This window comes from Salvelinus namaycush, chromosome 32, assembly GCF_016432855.1.
Source record: "Salvelinus namaycush isolate Seneca chromosome 32, SaNama_1.0, whole genome shotgun sequence".
Classification (NCBI taxonomy): Eukaryota; Metazoa; Chordata; class Actinopteri; order Salmoniformes; family Salmonidae; genus Salvelinus; species Salvelinus namaycush.
Genome location: NC_052338.1, coordinates 24,728,301 through 24,756,008, shown reverse-complemented (window position 1 = coordinate 24,756,008; position 27,708 = coordinate 24,728,301). Strand labels below are relative to the sequence as shown.

Below are 27,708 nucleotides of genomic sequence, written 5' to 3'. Positions count from 1 at the left end.
GTCAATTGTGCCATCATTCAATGTTAGGGCCTGATGGCAGTTTGTGGCAGAGAGAAATGGCATACACAAAAAGGAAGATCGTATCCTAATTATCTTTAGACTAACTTCCCTGATCTCAAGACCTTACTGATACTTCCTAACTGACCCTAACCCATTATCCTGCCCCATAAGATAGAGTGGTTCAATATAGAGGTTTCTCTGCTCTAACTTTGCCAAAGTGGCAGTGTCTCAGTGAAAGTAATCTAGGAGATTCATGTCTGCTTCTGCTCAGAGAGAGAGAGCTACGTGGTGCAGCTGGGACACACTGTTTCAATGCTGTTGATTTATCGGAGGCCTTTGGCCAAAGCGCCACAGAAAGGAATGGAGGGAGTTGCCATGTGAAGGAGGATAAGAGGGGGGGGGGGATGGAGGAGAGAGATCAAATAAAGCTTTCAGTTACTAGGAAATATACACACACACTAACCCATTCTGACGCACAAATAGACCCCTTCAGGCTTAACTATACGCAGAAACCACTAGGACGCTAATCAAAATTCAAATACATCTCCCCGAAGGACTCCTTAAACAGTCCTCTTATTGGGGTCATTAAAATAAGCAGCGCATATATCTGGTCCTCTAGCTGATAGCACACTTCTCTAAATGAACATCCTATCATTAGGGAGGGGCAAAGTGGAGAACTCTTTTGATGTGTTCTGTTTTTTTGTTGTTGTTGTACTGACTACAAAACGGCACATTAGTGAGTCACACTCCCTAGTCAGCCCTGGGCTTTCTGAGGTCTTTCAAGATCAAAGGGTCTTCTTTTTTGGCCTTTCAAAAGGAAACAGTGCTAACCAGTGTTGCTTCTTGAATGGGACATTATAGTGGATAGAGATGTGTCATTCTAAGAATCGATGAAGGACAAGAAAGACCTACACAAAAGTTGGCCGTCGTTGCATCATTACACCGATTCTGTTGCAAAATCCATTTACTCATATGGAAAAAACAAACGTGAGTTTCTATTGGACAAATTCAGTTAGTTCCCTCCCCATTTGGTTCTGTTTATGATTCATAAAGGTAAACGGTTTCCATGATGAATACACTCCCGCCGGGTGTTGACGGACGGTGGCTATTCAACATGTAGAATCGTCGGGATATAAACAGGAAATGACAGCCAATGTTCTGGTCCGTGTTGGCCGGTCTTGTCCTTGTCACTATCAGTCAATGAGCCAAACAAAATGCATGCAGTTGAAAAACATTGGAAGACAATGTGAATAATGACAAATTGAAAGTATTTTTTACTTGCGGCTTCAAGATTAATTTGATGAGTAAGAGGCTTTATCCTTGGCCACGGAGAACACACTGAAATACAGTACATTCTCTCTCCCTTTCTCAAGCTGGATTTAAATCAAATATGTAAATTCCAACCTCAATTTATTCCAAATATTTATGTACAGTAATAAGCATTCAAACATCCATCAGCGTCATTTGGAAGAAAATAAATATGGAAAAAATATGTGCTGCAATTTCCCCCACTCTTTTTGTCAAACAGGCCTACAATCAAGCTAAATACAAAGCAAAACCATCTCTAACAACATGCTCTGTTCTGTCACGTTTTCATTCGGATCTGATTCATCAAGCCAACATCCTCCATAACAGCTACAAACTGATTTCAACTCTTCTGGCTGGCTCAGGCCCCCCGAGGCAGCCATGTCATTACCCATGCTGTAAGGGCTTTCTGAGATCCTCGCCTGAGGGGCCCTACATTCACAATCAGCATTGCGAATCCATAGAATCTTATTCTGTATGATCTAATGGAATAGAGGCATCAACCATATGAGGGATGGGACAAGTCATGCATTATTTAAAGGCTCAGATGGAGGGAAGAATACTGAACCAAAAAGGGTCCTCCAGTGTTCACTTCGTAGTGTGCCACTGAGGCGACCCTGAGCCAATGGGTAAGAACCACCATAGCTGCTCACTGACTGATAGACACTGCAGTGTAGCCATCTCCCTGCTAGAACAATCCAGGTAGGTTCCTATGGCTCAATCGGACTCAGAACAGTCACTGGTTTTGGAGGACTTGTGCTTCCTCCTCTTCTTCCTCTTCTTCTTGTCCTTCTTCTTGTCCTTCTTCTTGTGTTTCCTCTTCTTGCGGTCGCCGGTGGAGGAGGAAGAGGAGGAGCTGTCCGAGTCGGAGGAGGTGGTGTCCTGCAGGAGTTGCTGCAGCTGCTGGATCCTGGAGAGAAAGGAGAAATGGAGAGAGAGAGAGGAGAGATGAGGAGAGATGGAGAGAGAGAGAGGAGAGATGGAGAGAGGGAGAGGAGAGATGGAGAGAGAAAAAGAGAGACAGGAAGATGGGTTAGAAACATTCAAGGAGAGGCATGGTATGAACTGAAACACAGTATCTTCACACACACACACACTTCTTGGAATATGCCAGAGGGTTTTCCTCTACAATCATTGGCCATTTCAGATTTCACTCAGACGTGTCCCTGGTTATGAAACAAGTATTCTAACAGTGATGGTCAGCTGACAGCTGGTGAGTACTGAGTATGGGGATTATGATGGGCTACATGTGTCTGCAGCTAGTGCTAAAGTGGGGAGAGAGAGAGACAGAGCTCATTTCAAGCAGCCAGCAAAGTAGCTCTGCAGCTCACACAAGACCAGATCAAATATCATGATGCTGAAACACTGCCTGAGAAACAAAATTCTTCAATAAAATATGGATTTAACACGAATGATCAAACAGTTCACAGACCGAGGCATCCACTTCCTTTGATTAGCCCAAAACTTTACATTTCCATTGATTCGGTACGCTCAGAGAGGAACAAGGAAGCTTGTGCAAGTTGCAAGAGACTGAAAGCAACTCAAACGCGGCGGTTCCCAAGTGATCCTCAAACGTCATTAAGAATTCATCAGAGGAGCGGTGTCTTCAACGTTGACAACTTCCACCCAGAGAACAGAGACGCAATCATAAGGACTGTTCAAGGCAAGCACTCAGACAGAGCTGGGTTGGCTCGTAGGTCCTCCGGCCAAGTCTACCACGGTTACATTTCACTCTCTCATATCATAGATGATCCTGTAGATGGTAGAACATGTCCATCGCACACTCTCTCCAATCATACTCACATGAATCTCTCATATTGCACCTCATTTCAGATGGTACTTTAAAACCTCTCTATATACACTCAAGTTCACATTCAATGTCGTTCATAGTAGTTTTTAAAAGTACTTTTATTCACCTGTTTGATTAAGTGCTCTGTCAGCTTTCAGGATGTGATTGATTTATCCATTTACTTCAGTGTGTCCTTCGATGACTCTGAGCCTTTTCTTTTTATTACTTGGTTGTTGTTATTTCCCTGTGCTAAAAGGCACTTCATTAATAATACACAATTCTGACTGAGACAGTCGGAAAATGAAAGGGTTAATTCACACTAATTATAAACTTATGTCATCTTAACCTAATAACTGGAAAGTAGCCTAGTCTATAAAAGCAGAGTATCGTCATCAGAGACTGAAGATTGGAGTTTGTTTACTTGGCTGCAGCTAAGCATCAGCATTGTTGGGAGAAAAACAAAGAGAATCGTTAAGTCCCCTGTGACCGTGCTCCAAAATAGCTTGTCTGAATCAACAAACATGACTATATTCTCCCTCGTGCAGGTTGGAGATGCAAGTGCTATGGACACAGGACAGGGGACCGAGAGTGCCCCTTCTTCATCAAAGGAAACCAGAAACTAGAGCAGTTCAGAGTAGAGGTCCACCGGCATGGCCGATTAATTAGGGCCGATTTTCAAGATTTCATAACAATCGATAATCAGCCTTTTTGAACGCCAATTATGGCCGATTTCATTGAAATCCACGAGGAGACTGCGTGGCAGGCTGACCACCTGTTACGCGAGTGCAGCGTCAAAAGGACCTTGTGGTTGCAAGGAGCCAAGGTAAGTTGCTAGCTAGCATTAAACTTTTCTTATAAAAAACAATCAATCTTCACATAATCACTAGTTAACTACACATGGTTGATAATATTACTAGGTTAACTAGCTTGTCCTGCGTTGCATATAATCAATGCGGTGCCTGTTCATTTATCATCGAATCACAGCCTACTTCAACTTCGCCAAACGGGTGATGATTTAACAAAAGCGCATTCGCGAAAAAATCGTTGCACAAATGTACCCAACCATAAACATCAATGCCTTTCTTAAAATTAATACACAGAGGTATATATTTTTTAAACCTGCATATTTAGTTAAGAAATTAATGTTAGCAGACAATATTAACCAGGGAAATTGTGTCACTTCTCTTGCGTTCAGTGCAAGCAGAGTCCGGGTATATGTAACAGTTTGGGCCGCCTGGCTCGTTGTGAACTGTGAATTAATTTGCCGGGATTTTACATAATTATGACATAACATTGAAGGCTGTGCAATGTAACAAGAATATTTAGACTGTATTTCACTGAAAGAATAAACGTTTTGTTTTCAAAATGATCGTTTCCAGATTTGACCATATTAATGACCAAAGGCTCGTATTTCTGTGTTTATTATATTATAATTAAGTCTATGATTTGATATTTGATAGAGCAGTCTGAGCGGTGGTAGGCAGCAGCAGGCTAGTAAGAATTCATTCAAACTTTACTGCGTTTGCCAACAATTCTTAGCAATGTTTGAGGCACAGCGCTGTTTATGACTTCAAGCCTATCAACTCCCAAGATTAGGCTGGCAATAGTAAAGTGCCTATAAGAACATCCAATAGTCAAAGGTATATGAAATACAAATGGAATAGAGAGAAATAGTCGACGCGTCATAATTCCTATAATAACTACAACCTAAAACTTCTTAAATGGGAATATTGAAGAACTGGGAATATTGAACCAGCAGCTTTCATATGTTCTCATGTTCTGAGCAAGGAACTTAAACGTTAGCTTTTTTACATGGCACATATTGCACTTTTACTTTCTTCTCCAACACTGTTTTTGCATTATTTAAACCAAATTGAACATGTTTCATTATTTATTTGAGACTAAATAGATTTGATTTATGTATTATATTAAGTTAAAATGAAAGTGTTCATTGTTCATTCAGTATTGTTGTAATTGTCATTATTATAAAAATATACATAAAAATCAGCCGATTAATCGGTATCGGCTTTTTTTGGTCCTCCAATAATCTGTATCGGCGTTGAAAAATCATAATCGGTCGACCTCTAGTTCCGAGTGGTGAGTCTCGTCCGTCCAATGCACCAGACTACCTTAACGATGACCAACTCCAAACAGTAGAGAAGGGGAAATATTTTCAAACATTCTTCTGAAAATATTTTTTGTTGATAATAAAAGGTTGATATTTTTCATAATAAGGCCAGAAAGTACCTTGTTTCTTTTTCATTGCGTTTGTTTTCTCGGATCAGGTCGTACATTGGGTCTTCGTGTGCCTGCAAGAAACAGATGGTTTAGCTACATATTTACAACATTTCAAAGATAACATACATTGCAAAGCTCCAATGATAACAAGCACTGCAAGGTAAAACTCCATTCAGGTATTGTTTTTGGGCAACATTATTTCCACCCTTTCAACTCTCCTCTGCCGGATCAGCGTTTTAAAATCTGGTTCTATTACAAAATATGATACACTTGCACTTATGATAATCATTGCAGTGGCATTGTTGCATGCAGGCCTACAGAACAACTGCCTTGTGAATCTGCTGAAGAGTCCAGATCCAGAAGCATCCAGCAGCAGCACAGATACCTTATGCATCCCAAATGGCACCTATTCCCTATATAGTGCACTACTTCTGACCAAAGTCAATATAGTTCCTGGTCAAAAGTAGTGCACTATATAGGGAATAGGGTGCCATTTGGGATGCACATATACTGTATCCAGCTGCATCAACCAAGCATGCTCATGGTCCCAGGTAGGCAAGCAAGCAGACGTCCCCCCAAGGGGTTATGGTTGGGACCAGGAGCAGATGTCCCCCCAAGGGGTTATGGTTGGGACCAGTAGCAGACGTCCCCCCAAGGGGTTATGGTTGGGACCAGGAGCAGACGTCCCCCCAAAGGGTTATGGTTGGGACCAGGAGCAGACGTCCCCAAGGGTGACTGCCAGTACCAATCCTGGTCCTAGGGACTCATGTTTGTTCAAACCCAGTAGTAACACATTTTATTTAAGTAGCCAAAAGGCTTGATGATTAGTTGAAAGATGGATGAATGGATGGATGGACAGATGAGACTCACCACTCTGAACTGCTCCAGTTTCTGGTTTCCTTTGATGAAGAAGGGACACTCTCGGTCCCCTGTCCTGTGTCCATAGCGCTTGCATCTCCAACCTGCAGAAGGCGAGGGAGAATATAGTAATGTTTGTACCACAAACACGTCTCCTGGCCCCTCAGAAATCACCCAAACAAGCTCGTGTTGGAAGAGATTCATATTTATCTTATATGGCTTGTAGGCTACACCTGTTTATGACTTAGCCTACATCTGACAAAATGTTTCTCAACTCGTTCTCATCTCTGAAATGACACGCAATTAAAAATCACATTCAAACATTTTGCCAAATTATTATCTGGAACATATTAGGCTTTGGAATTCCACAGGAGAACAATTGAGAACTTTGTAGACTAACCCTGTAGGCCTTCTGTCCCCTCGCATATCATGAAAACGAGTGGGAGGGAGGGACAGAGGGATGGATGGTGGAATTATTGGTGGGAAATAATGAAAGCCTTTGTTCTTTGAGGGACAAGCAGTACAAAAGTTAATCTCCGCTACACTGACTCGAAAATTGAAAAACAATGTAACTGGGAATCAAAATGGCACGGCCTTGCGATCTGGAGGCAGCCTTTGAATTTTTAAAATTTTACTAGGCAAGTCAGTTAAGAACAAATTCTTATTTATAATGACGGCCTACCGGGGAACAGTGGGTTAACTGCCTTATTCAGGGGCAGAACGACAGATTTTTACCTTGTCAGCTCTGGGATTCGATTCAGCAACCTTTCGGTTATTGGCCCAACGCTCTAACCACTAGGCTACCTGCCACCCCTTTTGCATCCCCCAAATGGTCCAATGTGGAATCCATACCCTCACCAATATCATGGACAGCAATGGTTTGAGAAAATTACCAAATTTGAAAGATACATACACATTATCAGGCAAATCTTTTTTTCTATATTTACAACTTAGATCACTTATGCTGGCCTATGGAGTACCTTAGGAAACCCAACTACCAAATCATCCAATAATGGGATTTATAAATAAATGATCTGGGCTCCCGAAAGGACTTCTCTCTATAATATATAAACAACTTTTGGAAAGCTCATATTCTGAGCTAGCCATTCAAAAGTATGGTCCACAGATCTAATTGAATCTGAACAACCCTTTAACTGGAACAGAATATGGAAAAATATGACTTTGGCATGTCGTAATATGAACCATCAACTTATACATTAAGTTAACAGACTGTATTTAATACCAAGGAAATGTTTTACAGTGAGAATTGCCAAAACTCGCAACTGTTCACTGTGTCCCCTAAATAAGGTAGGCCCATTCCTCCATATGATGTGGGAGTGCACTGCAGTTAAATGCTTCTAGGGCAAAATTACAAAATACATTTAGAAGTGCATGAATCCAAACTTAGCATCTACTATGTTACTTATCAAGGATAGCTCCTTGAATCTCTCAATCAGAGACAATTAATGCATCCCCCCCCCCCCCCCCCCCCCAAAAAAAGATGTTGGCTCTTAGATGGCAATCACCTCACTCTCTCCCATTTAACCAGTAGATACAGTTACTATTAGCAGTTAAACCATTAGATTTATCGACAGAGAGAATGAATGGTGCTAGTCAAGGAACAATTGAGGCCTGGACAAATATACTTGACTCTGTAAAGAATAATCTTGTCTAAAGCCATAGCCAAACACATACATAATATAACACATACAAGTCGAAAGTTTGGACACACCTACTTATTCAAGGCTTTTTCTTTATTTTTACTATTTTCTACATGTAGAATAATAGTGAAGACATCAAACTATGAAACAACACACATGGAATCATGGTGTAACCAAAAGTGTTCAACAAATCAAAATATACTTTATATTTTAGATTCTTCAAAGTAGCCACCCTTTGCATTGATGAGAGCTTTGCACACTCTTGGCATTCTCTCAACCAGTTTCACCTGGAATGCTTTTCCAACAGTTTTGAAGGCGTTCCCACATATACTGAGCACTTGTTGGCTGCTTTTCCTTCACTCTGCGGTCCAACTCATCCCAAACCATCTCAATTGGGTTGAGGTCAGGTGATTGTGGAGGCCAGGTCATCAGATGACCATCAGGTCATCACTCCATCACTCTCCTTGGTCAAATATCACTTACACAGCCCGGAGGTGTGTTTTGGGTCATTGTCCTGTTGAAAAACAGATTATAGTTCCACTAAGCGCAAACCAGCTGGGATGGCGTATCGCTGCAGAATGCTGTGGTAGCCATGCTGGTTAAGTGTGCCTTGAATTCTAAACAAATCACAGTGTCACCAGCAAAGCACCCCCACACCATCACACCTCCTCCATGCTTCACGGTGGGAACCACACATGCAGAGATCATCCGTTCACCTACTATGCGTCTCACAAAGTTAACAGGCTCAGAAATTGAAGCCCAAATAAATCCTTCACAGAGTTCAAGTAACAGACACATTTCAACATCAACTGTTCAGAGGAGGTTGGAACCAAAAATGTCAAATTTGGACTCATCTGACCAAAGGACAGATTTCCACTGGTGTAATGTCCATTGCTCATGTTTCTTGGCCCAAGCAAGTCTCTTCTTATTATTGGTGTCCTTTAGTAGTGGTTTCTTTGCAGCAATTCGACCATGAAGGCCTGATTCACACAGTCTCCTCTGAACAGTTGATGTTGAGATGTGTCTGTTACTTGAACTCCGTGAAGGATTTATTTGGGCTTCAATTTCTGAGCCTGGTAGCTCTAATGAACTTATCCTCTGTTGCAGAGGTGACTCTGGGTCTTCCTTTCCTGTGGCGGTCCTCATGAGGGCCAGTGTCATCACAGCGCTTGATGGTTTTTGCGATTGCACTTGAAGAAACATTCAAAGTTCTCTAAATGTTCCGGATTGACTGACCTTAATGTCTTAAAGTAATGATGGACGGTCATTTCTCTTTGGTTATTTGAGCTGTTCTTGCCATAATATGGACTTGGTCTTTTACCAAATAGGGCTATCTTTTGTATACCACCCCTACCTTGTCACAACACAACTAATGCTCAAACACATTAAGGAAAGAAATTAACTTTTAACAAGGCGCACCTGTTAATTGAAATGCATTCCAGGTGACTACCTCATGAAGCTGGTTGAGAGAATGCCAAAAGTGTGCAAAGTTGTCAAGGCAAAGGGTGGCTAATTTGAAGAATCTCAAATATAAAATATATTTTGATTTGTTTAACACTTTTTTGGTTACAACATGATTCCATGTGTTATTTCATAGTTTTGATGTCTTAAATATTGTTCTACAATGTAGAAAATAGTAAAAAATAAAGAAAAACCCTTGAATGAGTAGGTGTCCAAACCTTTGACTGGTACTGTATGTATATAGCCGGGAAGGGGAGCGGGGGGGTTGACTGACGAACAACCCTAGTTGCTTGAGGGGGTGGGGAAACATGATTTCCGGGAGTGGAACCGTTGGATGGAGACATGTTGGCTGGGTGGGGTTGGGGGAAATGGGATGGGATGGGAGGTTGGGGTGGTGGAGGCCCACTTATTTTAGTTTTTTCCTGTTTATACTGAATTTATGATTATTTATTATTGTATTTCTTGACGTTTTATTTTATTTTGAGTGGCAGCCTAAAGGTACAGGTTTTATAAACGTATAATCTGAAATTGATAATGTACCTGTAACCCCCCCCCCCAACACACACACAAAAATAATAATAAATTATGAATAAATAGTGTGTGACTATAGAAGTATTCTCACAACCCACCTCTTCTTACATGCCCAGGGCCCACTTTGGGTCCCAACCCATAGTTTAAGAAACCCTGGGTAGATGAAGTAAGTCGCTCTGGATAAGAGCGTCTGCTAAATGACTTAAATGTAAATGTAAATGAAGGACAATAGACAAAGACCAAGGGGAAGAAGCTACATTCAACTTTTGAGATGCATCACAAAGTTTAGGGATGCGTCCCAAATGGCAGCCTATTCCCTATATAGTGCTCTACTTTTGACCAGTCCCCAGGGTGCCATTGTGGATGCAGGACACTCATAATAACACTCTGTGTTTAAACTCACACTGCATCACTTTCACCTCCTTCCCCAGAGGCATCCACAGCCCCTTGGTGGGGGCATGAGCCAGGAAGTCCCTAGCATCCTCATTTCCTGGATCAGCAGGAATACAGTCCTCTGGTTTGTACTCCTCCGCCTAAAAAAAGTCACTGTGTTTCAAGGTGATGCAAGATGCCACATATTTCAGTTTCCATAATAATGCATGTTAGCCTGAGTGTCAGTCTGCTTGTGCTCATGCCAACTCCTTGTAACTCATCGTCATGCTTTGGCTTGAAAACAACAGACAGAGCTGGCAAGAACACAAACGGATCTTGGACCAGGTTAAATACATGTCCTTCTACTGATAAATGAGCTATTCCATAATATTTCAGTGATTAATTGACTGGTAATAACGCAAGTAGACAAACATGTGCATCTACTAGACCTTTATGAGTCCAGGAGGAGGTTTTTCATAACTGCATAGAGGGGAAAAGAAAACAATGCTTGTGAGAATCAATACGATGAACAACTTTGTGCGTAGGTAGCTAGGTACCCCTTGAACCAGTATCTGAGCAAAGGAGACGATGTATATGAATCATGTGGCACGCATCGTCTCCCTTGTCCAGATGCTGGTTAAGGTACAGTACCCCGTGTGCAAGTTCTACCAGCCAAGGGCAAGGCACAGTATCAGAACTGAACTGATGGGATGAGTTGCTAGCATTAAGGCTAAATCCCAAGGCAGATCAACTACAGTTACGTCTTATTAATACACAATTTCGATACGACCGAAAAAGGTGTCCTTTACTCACAAGGTCTCCAAATGCTTCAGCTTTTGCACTTCTTGGTTGAGTTTTCTCGCTTGTTTCTTGAGTTTTTCTACATCGTGTTTTGATTCCTTGTGCCTTTTGCGGTCCCCTCTGTCCTCCGAGTCTCGCGATCTCTTTCTACTAGACATTTCAATGTCATTGGGTAACTAGCTATGTTTATGAAATAACCGTTTAATTTGAGTTTGGCACGATTTCTAATCGCAAATTCGTTGAAGTGAATCACTTTTTAGAGAAAATACATTCGGGACTACGTCAGGACATTTTTCTCGAACTCTGCACAGCTACTTCCTGTTTCTGTTTGCGCTTGCCATCTGTAAACGCAGCGCCGCCCGCAGGTCAAATGTAGTCGAGGACGCTTGATCAACAGCAAGGTCTATGGTTGGGTAAGGTGAGGTCTGTGGTGGTTTATAAAGAGCATTTATTCATTCCATTCTTCTTTGGAGTTTAGTGGCAGTTATCCTTATTATCAGCGAAGGAGCCCAAGCTATATTATACACTATAATGTTCTTATAAACAGTCTACGTGTGGAAGCAAAGGGCTCCTGAGTGGCGCAGCAGTCTAAGGCACTGCATCTCAGTGCTAGAGGCATCACTACAGATCCTGGTTCGAGCCCGGGCTGTATAATTCCCGGCCGTGATTGGGAGTCCCATAAGGCGGCGCACAATTGGCCCAGCGTCATCTGGGTTAAGGGAGGGTCTGGATGGGGTGTGCCATCATTGTAAAATAAGAATTTGTTCTTAACTGACTTGCCTAGTTAAATTAAAAGGGACAATCTGGGATTCATACTCTACAACCATTTTTGGATGTTAAATTAATGAGCCATTGATTATTTTAACTTAAAAATGCCTCATGAGTTGTTAAACTGCTTGCTTTGTAAACAATGTAATTATAAACAAACAGTATAGTTTCAAAACATGGTTAAACTATAATCTTGATCTCGTGGATCATCAGTCCTTGCAGCAATAGCTCTGAATTTGCATGGTTACATTTATACAGCCCCATTCCAGAGGTGTTTATCAGAACATGTAGTGGTGTACCCTTAAGGTTTTCTGTAGCACTTAAAAATGTGTAAGCTGAAAACACACATTGTGAATGCCAGTGGTGTAAAGTACTTAAGTAGTAATTCAAAGTATTTTTACAGTATCTGTACTTTACAACTTTTACTTCACTCCTAAAGAAAATATATTTTATACTCCACACATTTCCCTCCCCCAACAGTACTCGTTACATTTTTAATGCTTAACAGGACAGGAAAATACACAATTCACACAGTTATCAAGAAAACCCCCCTTGTCATACGTACTGCCTCTGAGCTGACAGACTCACTAAACACGATTTGTAAATGATGTCTGAGTGTTGGAGTGTGTCCCTGGCGAGCCGTGAATAACAAAATGGCACCATCTGGTTTGCTTAAAGGAATTAAAAGTTATTTATACTTTTGATAAACGTACATTTAAAACCAAATACTTTTAGATTTTTACTCAAGTAGTATTTTACTGGGTGACTTTCACTTGAGGCATTTTCTATTAAAGTGTCCTTACTTTTACTCAAGTATGACAATTGGGTAGACATATCTTCTTGGAGTTCTATCATGTTCTATCATGTAACACAGTAATAACACCTGAAAACATCTCTATTTCACAGAAGCAAGGTGTAAAAAGAATATAAAATGTGAGGTATTTCAGTATTCTGTGAAATGCTACAGACCCACACATTGGATTAATTAAACATGTCACTAAATACAATAAAGTGTGTTGGAACAAAAGCAGTCTAATAGACATTGTAAATCTAAAATATATATTTTAATCTTCAAAACTAACAGGTAAAAAGTGAAGCCTTCAAACAGCAAAACCCATCTTCAACAAACATGAAACTACTGAAACACAGTAGTCACATTTGCATTGTCATTAAAGTTCAGGCATATAAACAATTTCAATGTTAACAGTTGATGCGTCCCATTCATCCAAATATGATCTCAAAACCACCAGTATACAAAAATTTGACCTTTACATAAAAGTAAAACATTTGGCAGTGATCATAAAATAGTAGAGCCACACAAACAATCCTGTAAACAGCTACAGATCCGCTCTGGTAACCTCAAGAGAAGAGTGAGAAAGTTAAGTTTACAAAAATAAATGACAACCAAGTAAAAAATAAAAACATACTTCAAGAAGCATGAAACTTAAGCGTAAATATAAATGTGTAAGTCATTTATCATATAAATGTGTTTGTAACAAATAAAAATTACCCTCTCAATCAAAACAGCCTATAACTCGAAATAAGTTATTCTGCTTGCCCCGTCATAAATAACATGGAAGAAAAGGGGGAGCTTTGCTTCCGATGCCGTTCCCGCCATCCATAGGGACAATGGAATTCCTGAACGATGCCGTGGTGTGGGGCCATTATGTTTGAACAGCTCTACGGAAGGGGGACCTCAGGGGTAGTTGGGGGGGGGGGGGCATGTGAAGTAAAAAATATATATATTTAAAAATAAAAAAAAGTTAGTGCAACAGGAGGCCCTGTATTACTTATTGACTGACTGCTGACCCATCCCCCGTCCTGAATTCCAGGAGGACCATTCTGAATTGCAAGCAGGCCAGAGAGCCTGGTGCGTCAGTGTCATATCATGGTGGTAAAATGGCTGACTGTTGGGTCATTGCAGTGGAGCCAAGTGTTTGTCAGTCATTAAGAGGGAGGAGAGTAAGTCTTTGAGTCCTCCCCTTGGTCTTGGTCTTCTGGTTGTCTTCCAGCATGAGGAACCTCTTGAGGCGGGAGAAGGCAGACTTCTTCACACTGGTGGGCTTGGAGGCCAAGGAGGAACTGGTGGTCTCAGAGGATATCGACCTGGAAATAGTCATGTCAGAATCTACACACTGACACAGATTAAAGGTGACCTATTGAAAAGTGTAGGACCACACAGTGTCCATCAGTTTAGTGATATCATCCATTGCCCTCACTTCTCAAGAAGTCCCTTAAATGCTGATTTTCACCTAGGCGAGATGTAGACTATATAAATAAAATAGGTGACAATGTAGGTACCAGAGGCCTGCTATTGTTTGTTTACCTTGGCGTACTGCAGGGTGTCTTGTCATTGGGGGCAGACTTTGGTATGCCTATGGCATTGGTTCTGTTGGTCGACTGGGGACTGTTGCATTTGCCTGTGCTCCCGTGGCTCTTGGAGAGAGCGGCCATGAAGTCCCTGTTGACACCGTTGTGCCTGGACGTGTTGTTATAGGTGTGGCAGGTAGCCATCTGTGATGGGGAGAGGCGGACGGGATGAGATTATAAATATGAGTGATGATGGGTCTGTCTTTACAGGTAACAAACTCGTTTCCATTTAATTTCACATAAGGAACATGATTCTCCTGTGGAGATGTTTTTCCAAATCGATCCTTACAAGGACAAAGACCCTATGATCCCTGGTCAAAAGTAATGAACTACATAGGGAACAGAGTAATGACTTAAGAGGTAAAGCATAACAGGATCTAAACCGTTACGTTTCTTGGTTGAACCAGTTCAGAACTTCATTTTGCTGGTTGTAAAGAAAAATAAATAAAAGTTGTTCAAAACTAAACGATTAGAAAAATCTTTTGGTTCCAACCCCTGCTCAAGACTGTCACTCAGTCACTCAGCATTTCAAATATTTCCTCGTTGCGCTTTTCCATTAAATATTGTGTGCAGGTAAATCAAATGCAATGAGGCACATGCAAAGCCTATGACATCTAGCCTAATAGATTTACTATATGACATTGTAAATGCAATACACACTTGAAACTAAACCACTGGGAGTCAATGTCACAATGTTGTTCATGTGATACAAGACAATGATTGGCATCTCCTGGAACCCTGCCTGTCCTGCCCAACAACAACCCTTTGTGGCCTGAAAGTTTAAAGTGCGTGTGTTCGTTTTATGATTTGGGACTATAAACAGCCACACAACGGGCCTGTCACAAGGTCCACTGAAACGTTACCAGTCTATAACGTGCCCTGCAGCACATAAAAATAACAGGCATCAGTCAGTCACCCGTGAGCAAATCCTTACTCAAGCAGATCAAAGTGTTATGCTTGTAGTAACAGAACAATGACGAAATCAAGTCATCTACCCCACCCAACGAAGTCAGGACTCCCATAATCTCTCATTGACAGACTACGTAAACATTTTTAGATTTTAGTTCTGGGTTAACCGAGAAAAGGACACCCCAAAAACAACATCACTGACAAGCACATCCCAAACATTCATAATTTCCCTGAGGCAAACTGCATCCATAGGTGTTATACGAACCAGAAAGAAAAACGCAGTGTCAGTATATTCGGAGTCAGGCTGTTGACAGCGCTGAATGCTGATGCTGTGCAAAACAACTCACCGAGACGAAGGTAGCCATACTGCTGCGGAGGGTCTAGACTAGTCAAACAGATGGCGGACTAGTTTCTCTGAACCAGTTGACAGAAGTTCTCAAAGTAAAGTTTCGCTGAACCAGTGTATTAAACAAGCAGGAGCTTCTCTCTTTCTCTGTTTGACGGAGCCTGGTGTTTCCAGCTTTATAAAGCAGAGAGCAGCAGAGGCCGAGCCCAACAGCTGTTCAACCAATCGTTCAACAGCAGAGGCGGGAGGGGACTGGGAGTTTAAATGTTCTTGATTTACCCGGTTGTGTTGTCACGGACTGTCACTGGAGCCACTTCCCATGCCAACAACCCTAATCCATACGCACATCCTCCAGCAAACTCTGGATTAAAGTGCTCCCTGGAAGACGAAAAAAACTATGAAAACAGAAAGATACTCTCGGACACGCTGAAAAGGTTTCCCCTATTTAGATTCGGTGGTGATGTATAGATATCGCCTTATTTTTCTTGCAGGGTCATAAGGCCATAAGGGAAGTTAGTCAATGGTAATATGGCCAAAAATCTGCACAATCAGGTGTGCTATTTTCACATATCATTTTGCACATCATAGGCAGGGAACTTCAGACAAATAAATCAATATTGACTATTAGCATTAGTTCAATACATTTTAAAATAATAAAAGCACCATACAGACAGTGACAGTCTTTGATAGTGGAACCTACCAGGTATCCACTTGTTTTCTCATCTGATTTTTACATACATATTAAAGGGGAAGTTCAGTATTTTACAACAACATCATGTTAGATGGTTCCTCTCCCTGAAGCTAGTCTATGGGCCAGAATAAACTGTAATCTATGGTTTGGTTCTCTAAACAGCCACGACAAACTTAAGCTAACTTTAGCTACAGGCAGCTAGCTCAGGTGGCTAAAGTTAGTGGTGTCTTAAAAGAAAACAGAGCCATGGATGACAGTTTCTCCTAACCCATAGTCTACTTTCAGGGCGAGGAACCAACATTAAGTTGAAAAATACTGAATTTATATGTGAACAATATATTTGGACTGGGGACAAAAACTGTGTGCCACCAATATTGAGGGGAAAATACAACACTGGCCTAAAAATGACCACCACTGCATACAGATTGTTCTACTGATCTATATCAAGAAATACATTTACTTAGGCTGATTCATATCTGCTATGCAGCCTTTGTATAAAAGTAGACAGTAAAAGTTGTATTTATAGGTGATCCTAACAAAATAATCTAACAGTGCCATGGTGACAAAATGTGAACAGCAACTTTGTCTGTCCCAGAATAGGCCACCAATAGAAATGTAGGTTGATAGATGCCTGGACTTCTCAAGCTGTAGCGAGGAGAGCTCACAATAAAATCCTCCATCAGAAACATTACCCCAAATCCCCCTCAAAATAGCCAATGCTCCCCTAAACGTTTAACAATCGGCTCATAAGCAATGTTAAGGGTGAACAAAACATTAGGAACACCTGCTCTTTGCATGACATAGGCTGACCAGGTGAATCCAAGTGAAAGCTATGATCCCTTATTGATGTCACCTGGTAAATACACTTCAATCAGTGTAGATGAGTGGGAGGAGACAGGTTAAAGAAGGATCTTTAAGCCTTGAGACATGGATTGTGTATGTGTGCCATTCAGAGGGTGAATAGGCAAGACAAAATATTTAAGTGCCTTTGAACAGGATATGGTAGTAGGTTCCAAGCGCAACGGTTTGAGTGTGTCAAGAACTGCAACGCTGCTGGGTTTCACACTCAAGTTTCCCATTAAGAATGGTCCACCACCCAAAGGACATCCAACCAACATGACACATCTGTGGGAAGCATTGGAGTCAACATGGGCCGGCATTCCTGTGGAACACTTGACACCTTGAAGAGATCATGCCCCAATGAATTGAGCCTATTCTGAGGATAAAAGGGGGTGCAACGCAATATTAGGAAGTTGTTCCTAATGTTTTATACACTGGGTCTGAATATGGAGACATCTCTTGTACACCCACTCTGCAGGTTGTCCAAACTTGGTATCCCCTTACACTTTTTGATCACGTAATGTCCATGATTGGCTAGTAGTGAGTCCACCCACTTGTTCATACTAGCATACCATTTAGAATGCATGCCTAATAAATTGCTTCATACCAAGAAGTATGCAAGTGTGGATAGTTCTTTAGACACTGAAAGGGAAGAACTCAATCCAACAGAGAATGCTGCCCTTAAGGCAGGGGTGTCAAATTCATTCCACGGAGGGCCAAGTGTCTGCAGGTTTTAGTTTTTTCCTTTCAATTAAGATCTAAACCTGGTGAGGGGCGTTCCTTAGTAATTAGTGACCTTAATTCAATGAAATACAAGGGTGGAGCGAAAACCTACAGACACTTGGCCCTCTGTGGAATGAGTTTGACACTCCTTAAGGGGTTTAGATAGGACGTGGCGGCAAAGGGGGTGGGTGTGTCTAGGCTGCCCAGGCACCTCTGATGGACAGGCTAAGGCTATGGTATCGCCGCTGGCAGGCGGTACAAAAACTCACCAACCCACTCCGGAAAGACCCATCAATGACATGTTTGTCGAATAGTTTCGAGAACCAGGACACCGACCCAATGAAATCTTGCCTGATCATGTGCAGTGTCTAATTTAACCCTAATCCTGTGACATGTATCGTCTGTGTTGAATACCTACACGTAAGTCACTGGCTAAGGAGAGTGCAGTGCATTCATCAGCTCATTCAAACCTGTTGATTCTGGCATGGGTGCAGGGATACAGGCATAGAGCAGTCTAGTAGCATGTAGACTGAGGGTATGTAGATCTGAGGGGGACAATACATTTGCTAGTTTGACAGGACTCAGGATAGGCAAGATAGGTGCCTAGTATGTGCAGTCCGAGCATTTGAAGGGCAAACTCCTAAACAAAAACTCCAACAAAATACCTAAAAGTTGAACCCTTCACCGCTGAACGTAAACAAACACATCTAGAAGTCAAAGGTCACCAATGCATGCAGAAGCAAAACACGTAAAACCCTCCCACCTTTCCAGAATGTCTGTCCCATCCTTTGAGAGTAAACACACCTAGAGTAAAGGTAACCAATTCCTTGCCTAAACTGCATGTGCAACCTACGTATTCAAGCAATTAAAGATGCTTTGTGATGAAATGAGGTCAACATCTTAATTCCATCCCAATTAAATGTGCATTGCAGTTTCAGGTTGTGGTGACTCACCCTCATCTCCTCTGGATTCCTGTGCTGCCCCATACAGTCCTTCCCACCTGTTACCCAGCAACAGAGGCTCCCCTCCTCCCCCAATCCTAACCTTCACCATTAGTGGCAGAAATGTAAAACTGACCCAAGATCAGCATCTATCTTAGGGGCAACTTCTCCATACTCTGCACCAGACTTCCAGAGAGAGACAGGTCAGCACTAGCCTAGATCCTTCTGGACTAGACTGATCATGCCTGGAATGCCAACAGCACCTGCTGGGTCTTTGACTTCAGCATTCAAACAGCAAAAGGTACCACATATTTTTTATGTAAACAGAGGTCATAAGCAATCTCTCTTCTCCTTGCATATTTCAGAAGTTATTTTCCTTTGATCTAAAATCAGGGATGGGCTAGCAGATTAATTCTAAAATAAAAGTATAGAAACAGACGCATAGAGACAAGCACTTTCGAACAACATGCATGCTAACAAACTCTGACACACACAACCAATAAATTCTGCAGATTGGCTCTTTGTCTTCTATTAATAGGCTATGTTCCATAAATACCAGCCTTTCTCTCCCCCTCCTTTCCCCCCTATCATCCCTCCCCCCTCTCTCTCTCTCCTCTCTTGCCCCCTTATCCTCCCTCCCTCCCTAATCTCTCTCCCTCCCTCAGTCCTCCCTGTGCTGCCCCAAGCCAGGCTGGTTGCTGTGCTGTGATGACCTTGTCTCTGGGGCTTCAACAGGCATCACTTCCCTTGACTCCTACGGCACTGGTGGATGGTGGTGGCACACTGGGTTTACGGTGAGTGGGGAGATTCAGAACACATCGATACTCCAAAGCGCCGAGGATGGATCGAGACAAAGCCTGCAGTCACAGTAGTCCATTCCCTTTAACATGACCTGACCAATAGTTTAGTCCTTCTGCTCTAAACTATGGCAGTGTCCCACTTCTTTTAAAGTGTGCACTTTCACACTCCCCTTCATGGTAGGAAGAAGTGTGAAGAATTGGGATGCACACAGGGTATGAGGTACCCTGGAAAACCCCCAGGAAGCTGGTTTGGAGACTGGAGAGAGATGCCCTTTGAGGGCGCTGACAGATGCATAATGGAGACGACTACAGGCTGGCTTTAGCTGGATTATTTTGTCATGTTGTTGTTCTGCTTTCATTTCCAGAGGTAATGACAGGTGGACAGAGTGGCATGTGTTGAATGGATACAGGATGGTGTGAGAGTGTCTGGAAAAAGAGGAACCATCTTCCTTACCCTCTTGTTCAAAAGTAGTGCACTATGTGGGGGAATAGGGTGCCATTTGGGACGCTGACAGAATCTGATACAGTACTAAACAGCAGGAGTTTGTGATGTACTGTAGGGGTAGGGCTCAAAAAAGGCAGTTAACCCACTGTTCCTAGGCCGTCATTGAAAATAAGAATTTGTTCTTAACCGACTTGCCTAGTTAAATAAAAAACATGCCCAGCCTTCTGGATGCCTTTCTACAATAATGCCATATCACAAGATGCCGTTATGATGCAGTGGAAAGAGAGGGAGAAGGGATGAACCCTAATCGTTGGTTGGCACGCCATAGAGGGGGACAGGGGGAATCTGGTTGGTACGCTATAGAGTTTAAAACCTCCTCTATGAAAACTAACACAGTGAGTGAGATATACACTGCTCAAAAAAATAAAAGGGAACACTTAAACAAACAAAAACTGTCCACTTAGGAAGCAACACTGATTGACAATACATCTCACATGCTGTTGTGCAAATGGAATAGACAACAGGTGGAAATTATAGGCAATTAGCAAGACACCCCCAATAAAGGAGTGGTTCTGCAGGTGGTGACCACAGACCACTTCTCAGTTCCTATGCTTCCTGGCTGATGTTTTGGTCACTTTTGAATGCTGGCGGTGCTTTCACTCTAGTGGTAGCATGAGACGGAGTCTACAACCAGCAGCTCATCCAGGATGGCACATCAATGCGAGCTGTGGCAAGAAGGTTTGCTGTGTCTGTCAGCGTAGTGTCCAGAGCATGGAGGCGCTACCAGGAGACAGGCCAGTACATCAGGAGATGTGGAGGAGGCCGTAGGCGGGCAACAACCCAGCAGCAGGACCGCTACCTCCGCCTTTATGCAAGGAGGAGCACTGCCAGAGCCCTGCAAAATGACCCCCAGCAGGCCACAAATGTGCATGTGTCTGCTCAAACGGTCAGAAACAGACTCCATGAGGGTGGTATGAGGGCCCGACGTCCACAGGTGGGGGTTGTGCTTACAGCCCAACACCGTGCAGGACGTTTGGCATTTGCCAGAGAACACCAAGATTGGCAAATTCGCCACTGGCGCCCTGTGCTCTTCACAGATGAAAGCAGATTCACACTAAGCACATGTGACAGACGTGACAGAGTCTGGAGACGCCGTGGAGAACGTTCTGCTACCTGCAACATCCTCCAGCATGACCGGTTTGGCGGTGGGTCAGTCATGGTGTGGGGTGGCATTTCTTTGGGGGGCCGCACAGCCCTCCATGTGCTCGCCAGAGGTTGCCTGACTGCCATTAGGTACCGAGATGAGATCCTCAGACCCCTTGTGAGACCATATGCTGGTGCGGTTGGCCCTGGGTTCCTCCTAATGCAAGACAATGTTAGACCTCATGTGGCTGGAGTGTGTCAGCAGTTCCTGCAAGAGGAAGGCATTGATGCTATGGACTAGCCCGCCTGTTCCCCAGACCTGAATCCAATTGAGCACATCTGGGACATCATGTCTCGCTCCATCCACCAACGCCACGTTGCACCACAGACTGTCCAGGAGTTGGCGGATGCTTTAGTCCAGGTCTGGGAGGAGATCCCTCAGGAGACCATCCGCCACCTCATCAGGAGCATGCCCAGGCGTTGTAGGGAGGTCATACAGGCACGTGGAGGCCACACATACTACTGAGCCTCATTTTGACTTGTTTTAAGGACATTACATCAAAGTTGGATCAGCCTGTAGTGTGGTTTTCCACTTTAATTTTGAGTGTGACTCCAAATCCAGACCTCCAGGGGTTGATAAATTTGATTTCCATTGATAATTTGTGTGATTTTGTTGTCAGCACATTCAACTATGTAAAGAAAAAAGTATTTAATAAGAATATTTCATTCATTCAGATCTAGGATGTGTTATTTTAGTGTTCCCTTTATTTTTTTGAGCAGTGTACATATATATATATGCGGCAGTAGTGCATGTTAGGCAGCAGGGTGTGTGTGTGACTGCAGTTTTTGTGTCGGTGTGAGATGCTTAAAATAATTCACTTAAAACCTGGCAAATCCCTACACGTGAGATAAGCGTTTTCAACTGAGCGTAGTGGGTTTCCTCCTGCGTGCCTGTCTAAAATGCCTCCAAGGCCATCGCCCTCTCATCTCCCTTTGTCATCTGGTGGCTTCTCACTCTCTCCCGGTGTCAAAGCCCACGAGTGACACATTGTTCTGCCTGCTCTCCTGTCAACTGGAGGCAGATACTCCGGTTGGGATTAAAAACACAAGAGGGGAAAGTATGGCACCACAAGGAGAGTCAGAGGAATTAGCTGAATGCAGGTCGGGGTACCAGACAAGGGAAAGAGGACCCAGGCACCTGGAGGGGGCTCACACTGTCACGGGTATTTTCAATATACAGTTCATCCCTCGACTTTTTCCACATTTTGTTAGGTTAGACTTATTCTAAAATGGATGAAATAGTCCCCCCCTCATAAATCTACGCACAATACCCCATAATGACAAGGCATTACATTTTTCTTTTTTTACCTATTTATAAAAAAACAACAACTGAAATATCACATTTACGTAAGTATTTAGACCCTTTACTCAGTACTTTGTTGAAGCACCTTTGGCAGCGATTACTGTAATTCCGACCCAATTTTCAGACTACCCAAGAGGAAATGCCTACCTTACAAAGGAAAGACAGGTGGAGTCCTGGTGAGATTAAGGAGAAGGGAAAACCAGCCACCTCTTCCCTTCATTCTATTGGTCAATGTACAGTCACTTGATAATAAGATGGATGACCTCGGATCGTGGATTTGCTACCAATGGGACTCTCGAAACTGCAATATTCTATGCTTTTCGGAAACATGTTTCTGGACAACACACACCCACACCATTGCTATCCAAGTCGATGGATTCTCCATTCACCATGCAGACAGGACAGAGGAGTCAAGGAAATTGATAGGGAGAGGGGTTTGTCTCTATCAACAACAGGTGTGCTGACTCGAGTGCGGTGGAAGTATCGACGCATTGTCTTGGAATACCTGGTGGTCAAATGCCGACCCTTCTACCTACTGAAGGAGTTTTCAGCTGTTATCCTGACTGTTGTATATATTCCACCTCAGGACAAGAAAAATAAGCTGGCACTTAACGAACACTATGAGGCTATAAACAAGCAGGAAAGCGTACATCCAGAGGCTGCTTTTCTGGTTGCTGGTGATTTTAATTCTGCATCATTAAGGCACGTGATGCCCAACTTCCATCAACACATAACCCTCGCCACTAGGGGCGATAAAGTTCTAGACCACTGTTCTACCCACAAGCAAGCATACAAGGCCGTCCCTTGTCCGCCATTCGGCAAATAAGATAACGTCAACGAGCTAACCACCTCGGTCACTGGCTTCATTCGGAAATGCATCAGTGACATTGTCCCCACAGTGAAGGTTCACTGCTTCCTCAAAAGCCTGGGATTATCACCAAAGCCCCATATACTACCCACCACTGCGACCTGTATGCTCTCGTTGGCTGGCCCTCACTTCATATTCGTCGCCAAACCCACTGGTTCCTGGTCATCTATAAGTCTTTGCTAGGTAAAGCCCCGCCTTAGCCCACTGGTCACCATAGCAGCACCCACCCGTAGCATGAGCTCCAGCAGGTATATTTCACTGGTCACCCCCAAAGCCAACTCCTCCTTTGGCCGCCTTTCCTTCCAGTTCTCTGCTGCCAATGATTGGAATGAATTGCAAAATAAAATAAAAAATATTTAAAAAATAAATAAAATAAAAATCACTGAGCTGGAGACTTACATCTCCCTCACTAACTTTAAGCATCAGCTGTCAGAGTAGCTTACTGATCATTGCACCTTTACACAGCCCATCCAACTACCCCATCCATGTTTTATTTTTTTCTCCTTTGCATCTCTACTTGCACACATCTATCACTCCAGTGTTTAATTGATCAATTGTAATTATTTAGCCACTATGGCCTATTTATTGCCTTACCTCCCTAATCTTACTACATTTGCACACACTGTATATCGACTTTTCTACTGTATTATTGACCATACGTTTGTTTATCCCATGTAAGTCTGTGTTGCACTGCTTTGCTTTATCTTGGCCAGGTTGCAGTTAAATGAGAAATTGTTCTCAACTGGCCTACCTGGTTAAATAAAGGTGAAATAAATAACTAACTAAATAGCAAACGAATGGCTACACAGACTGAGTTGACCTTTGTATTTTATTAGTGCATTGTCTCCATGCACACTGACACGTCGACACAGACAAACATTCACTCCACCATTTGCTCACACACAATATGCACATACATTCATACTGACTCTAAACACATGCACTCATATACAATCGTCATGTATGCTGCTGCTACTCTGTTCATCAAATATCCTGATGCCTAGTCACCTTACCCCTATACATATCTACCTCCATCACTCCAGTATCCCTACACATTGTAAATATCATATTGGAACTGACCCTGTATATAGCATCTTACTTTCTCGTGTTGTTATTTTTCTACCTTACGTTATTACTGCATTTTTGGGTTTAGAGCTTGCAAGAAAGGCATTTCACTGTACCTTTGCATGTGACATTAAAACTTGAGAGGAGAGAGACGACATTTTTCCCCTTATCTTCAGAGTGCTGCGCCTGCTTAAGGGGTATCAGTTCTCACAACCACGCATGTCTATGGGGGCCTGGTACACAGCTTGTGGAGCTCTTTTGTGGAGCTTGTGGAGCTCTTTTACATACTGTTATTTTATGCCAGGGCGAGTGACCGGTGACCTTGAAATTGGAGGGTAAAAATACCTTGGTGAAAAAGTGGCTAAGGAGGACTCGCTTACTAGGAAGTCACACAACAGTGGGAAAATATATCAACAATATACAGTCAGGTTTATCATTTCTGGCACCCTTGATGAGAAAAAAAGACTGCATAAAACACATTTTAAAAATACCGAGCTATATCGTATGCTACATTTGAGAAATTATTTTATACCAACACAATTTCTCTGATAAATATTGTTAAACAAAATATTAATTAAAACAACGTCATAATGAAAGGGTGTCAAAATTATTGGCACCCCTGTTTTAAGTACTCGAGGACCCTACCATTGCGAGGATAACACTGAGGATTTTTCTAAAATATTATATGAGATTGGGAAACACATTGGGAGGGATCTTAGACCATTCCTCCATAGATAATCTTTCCAGATCCTTGATATCCTTCGTCTGCGCTTATGGACTGCCTGCTTCAATTCAAACCACAGGTTTTCAATGGGGTTCAAGTCCGGAGACAGATAGGCATTAAATGCGCAAAGCTGTCATCAAGGTAACAAACAGGTGGCTACTTTGAAGAATCTCAAATATTTTGATTTGTTTAACACTTTTTTTGGTTACTACATGATTCCATATGTGTTATTTCATAGTTTTGATGTCTTCACTATTATTCTACAATGTAGATACGCAAAGAAAAACCCTTGAATAAGTAGGTGTCCAAACTGTTGACTCTTACTGTAGCTCAGTATTTGTATTATTTATTTTATAGTCTTACTTGCTCCTCTTTATCTAGTGTGAATAATTATGGACCTGACTGTACATTGATCACACGTTAAAGACAAATGACTGAAAGAGATGCTCAATAATAAAAATATAAGCGTATACGTGTGTGTGAGGTGGGGGGGGGGGGGGGGCTGGGACACTCATTGATCTTAAAAAGCATTTAAGCATCAAAGACAAAACAATCCCTTACAATTTAGTATTGAACCTTTTACCCCAGAATTGGCCAAAATAACTACATGTGTCCGACTCTGACATAATCTATGTGCTAATCTTGTTTGGCCTTGTACCTCTGTCTCCATGATAGATACCGTGTTCGCTCTAACTAAATGCTTCCTGTTCCTCTGTGATCATTATCTGGATCCTGACCTATCACATGCCGATGCTGGATGTGATTGTTATCAGGCTGGCCTATCACACACTGACCCTGGCTGTGATCATTATCTGGCTGGCCTACCAAATGCTGACCCTGAGTATCTGGCTTATTACATGCTGACCCCGTCTGCCCTTCCAAGGATTCCTCCTCAATGAGGCTGAACAGAAGACTGTAAAAGCACTGCCGTTGTAAATAGGGCTTCAATTTAAATTTGATTTATTGGCAAATCTCTTGGCTCCCTATTCCCCTTCCCTCTACAAAGTCAATGGGAGACGGGCCAGACATCACTAGAGGAAAGGAAGGCGAATTTGTGTACAGGAAAGGAGAATACAGGACCTGATTTGAAAGTGTGCAGTAGATGTTGGCAGATATTTTAATTGACGCAATGTATGAGCGATGCGAGTCATCATTAGGCCAATGTCAGATCAGATAGCTAGAGGGCCTTATCAATCAATGGTACTTTCCCCTTCCATTCCCCTGATGGAGAAAAATGCCCCCATCTACCCTCTGACCAGCTACTCAGGGCATGGGGGGAGGAGGTTGGACATAGTTTCCTTATCTGAACTGGCTTTTCAGTGAAGTGGATGGAAGTGGCTGAGAACTCCATTCTGTGTCTAGTGTCATCTATCCCGGGAATGGTCAAGTTCCAATATTATGTAAAAAGGTAGAGATCGGGAGGAATTCACTAGACACACAACAGAAGAAAAGGGACCAGAATGAGGGGCTACCTGAATTGCTAAATGTTTTTCCGTAGCACATTTTTTATAACATTTTGCACTAATGAATACGACCCACTTTCAGGTACTGGGGATTGACAATGGAGTAGAGGAGTGTTAGTCTCACCAGTGCTGAGGAGGAGCCCCTGAACCTCAGTAGGATTTTCATCTGAGCTAGGCTGAGTCTCTTGCCCTGGCCTCCCTCCGCAGCACGTTCTGCACCCTTGATGAAGCATGCCGCTTGGGACGCAGATGCATGCGGTTGTCTGGACGACGCCACTGGAAACAGAAAGGGCAGAGCTCTTCTTCAAGGACGGGCTGGAGCTAGGAGAGGGAACGAATTTAACATGATAAACTAAGTATTTTGGATTGAGTTGAGAGTACAATAAATAGATTGAGTGGGGAATGGGAGTATACAATAATAAATACAAGTGACGACATCCTGCTATTCTGAGGACAGCCTGTCCGGGTCCTGTTTCCCAAAAGCATTTTAAGGCTAAGTTCATCGTTAGAACCTTTGTAGGGGTGTCGTTAAATCTCAGCTGTTTACCAAAAGCATCGTTACTAAAGTTGCACTAGATAAAACCCCCACATATTTACCAAGTGCCTCAGACCACTCGTAGAAATGCTACAGGGCCTTCAGAAAGTATTAATACCCCTTGACTTATTTCACATTTTATTGTGTTAAAGCATGAATTTCAAAATGGAATAAATATATAGTATTGTTCACCCAGCTACACACAATACCCCATAAATGACACAATGAAAACATGGTTTTAGAAATGTTCGCAAATTAAATAAGTTTAACAAAGATTCTTAAAAAGTGTTTTAGAAATACATCAAAACACAAATGTTGAAGTAAAGACCCCTGCCAACTAATATCAATACTTATATTTAGTTAGACAATTTGTTCTGCCTTCAGTAAGAGTAAGAAACATTATCTTGTGCCTTAATTCAGTTACCAAAAACCAACATTTCTTGAAGATATTTTTTAATTTCTCTCCGTCATGAGGGAAGAAAATGAAAGTTCACAGATGCAACACGGTAGACCCGATCAATTAGTTAGTGTTTTTACTGATATCAATTTTATGAATTGTTAATTGATTAACTCGAAATTCCGTTACCAAAATCGGTAATGGAATTTCAGCAATTGAATTGGCTACAATGGGAAATCATAGTAGTTACAAACCACAGTTGGGTTCACAAGTTCAGACAGCACAGTGAAGAAAAGTAGAG

At 42.4% G+C, this 27,708-nt stretch overlaps 1 protein-coding gene and 1 pseudogene across 1 annotated transcript; both read right to left on the bottom strand.

Moving 5' to 3' along the window:
• Positions 1-1,247: 1,247 nt before the first annotated feature.
• On the bottom strand, positions 1,248-11,343 carry rp9 (RP9 pre-mRNA splicing factor). The gene is made up of 6 exons (XM_038971971.1): positions 11,029-11,343; positions 10,665-10,695; positions 10,247-10,376; positions 6,203-6,294; positions 5,342-5,403; positions 1,248-2,215 (listed from the first exon to the last, which is right to left on the bottom strand). The coding sequence occupies exons 1-6, from the start codon at positions 11,172-11,174 to the stop codon at positions 2,023-2,025; spliced, it is 654 nt and encodes a 217-aa protein (XP_038827899.1). The 5' UTR covers positions 11,175-11,343; the 3' UTR covers positions 1,248-2,022.
• Positions 11,344-12,829: 1,486 nt separating this feature from the next.
• Positions 12,830-27,031, bottom strand: LOC120027070 (annotated as a pseudogene).
• Positions 27,032-27,708: the final 677 nt, after the last annotated feature.

What these genes read in the sequence shown, in the direction of transcription:
- rp9 (XM_038971971.1), bottom strand. Translation starts at nt 11,174, where the DNA reads ATGTCTAGTAGAAAGAGATCGCGAGACTCGGAGGACAGAGGGGACCGC. An exon ending in GGAGGTGAAAGTGATGCAGT is followed by an intron (nt 6,295 to 10,246) that starts GTGAGTTTAAAC and finishes CGCCTTCTGCAG; the next exon opens with GTTGGAGATGCAAGCGCTAT. An exon ending in AACTGGAGCAGTTCAGAGTG is followed by an intron (nt 5,404 to 6,202) that starts GTGAGTCTCATC and finishes TGTTTCTTGCAG; the next exon opens with GCACACGAAGACCCAATGTA.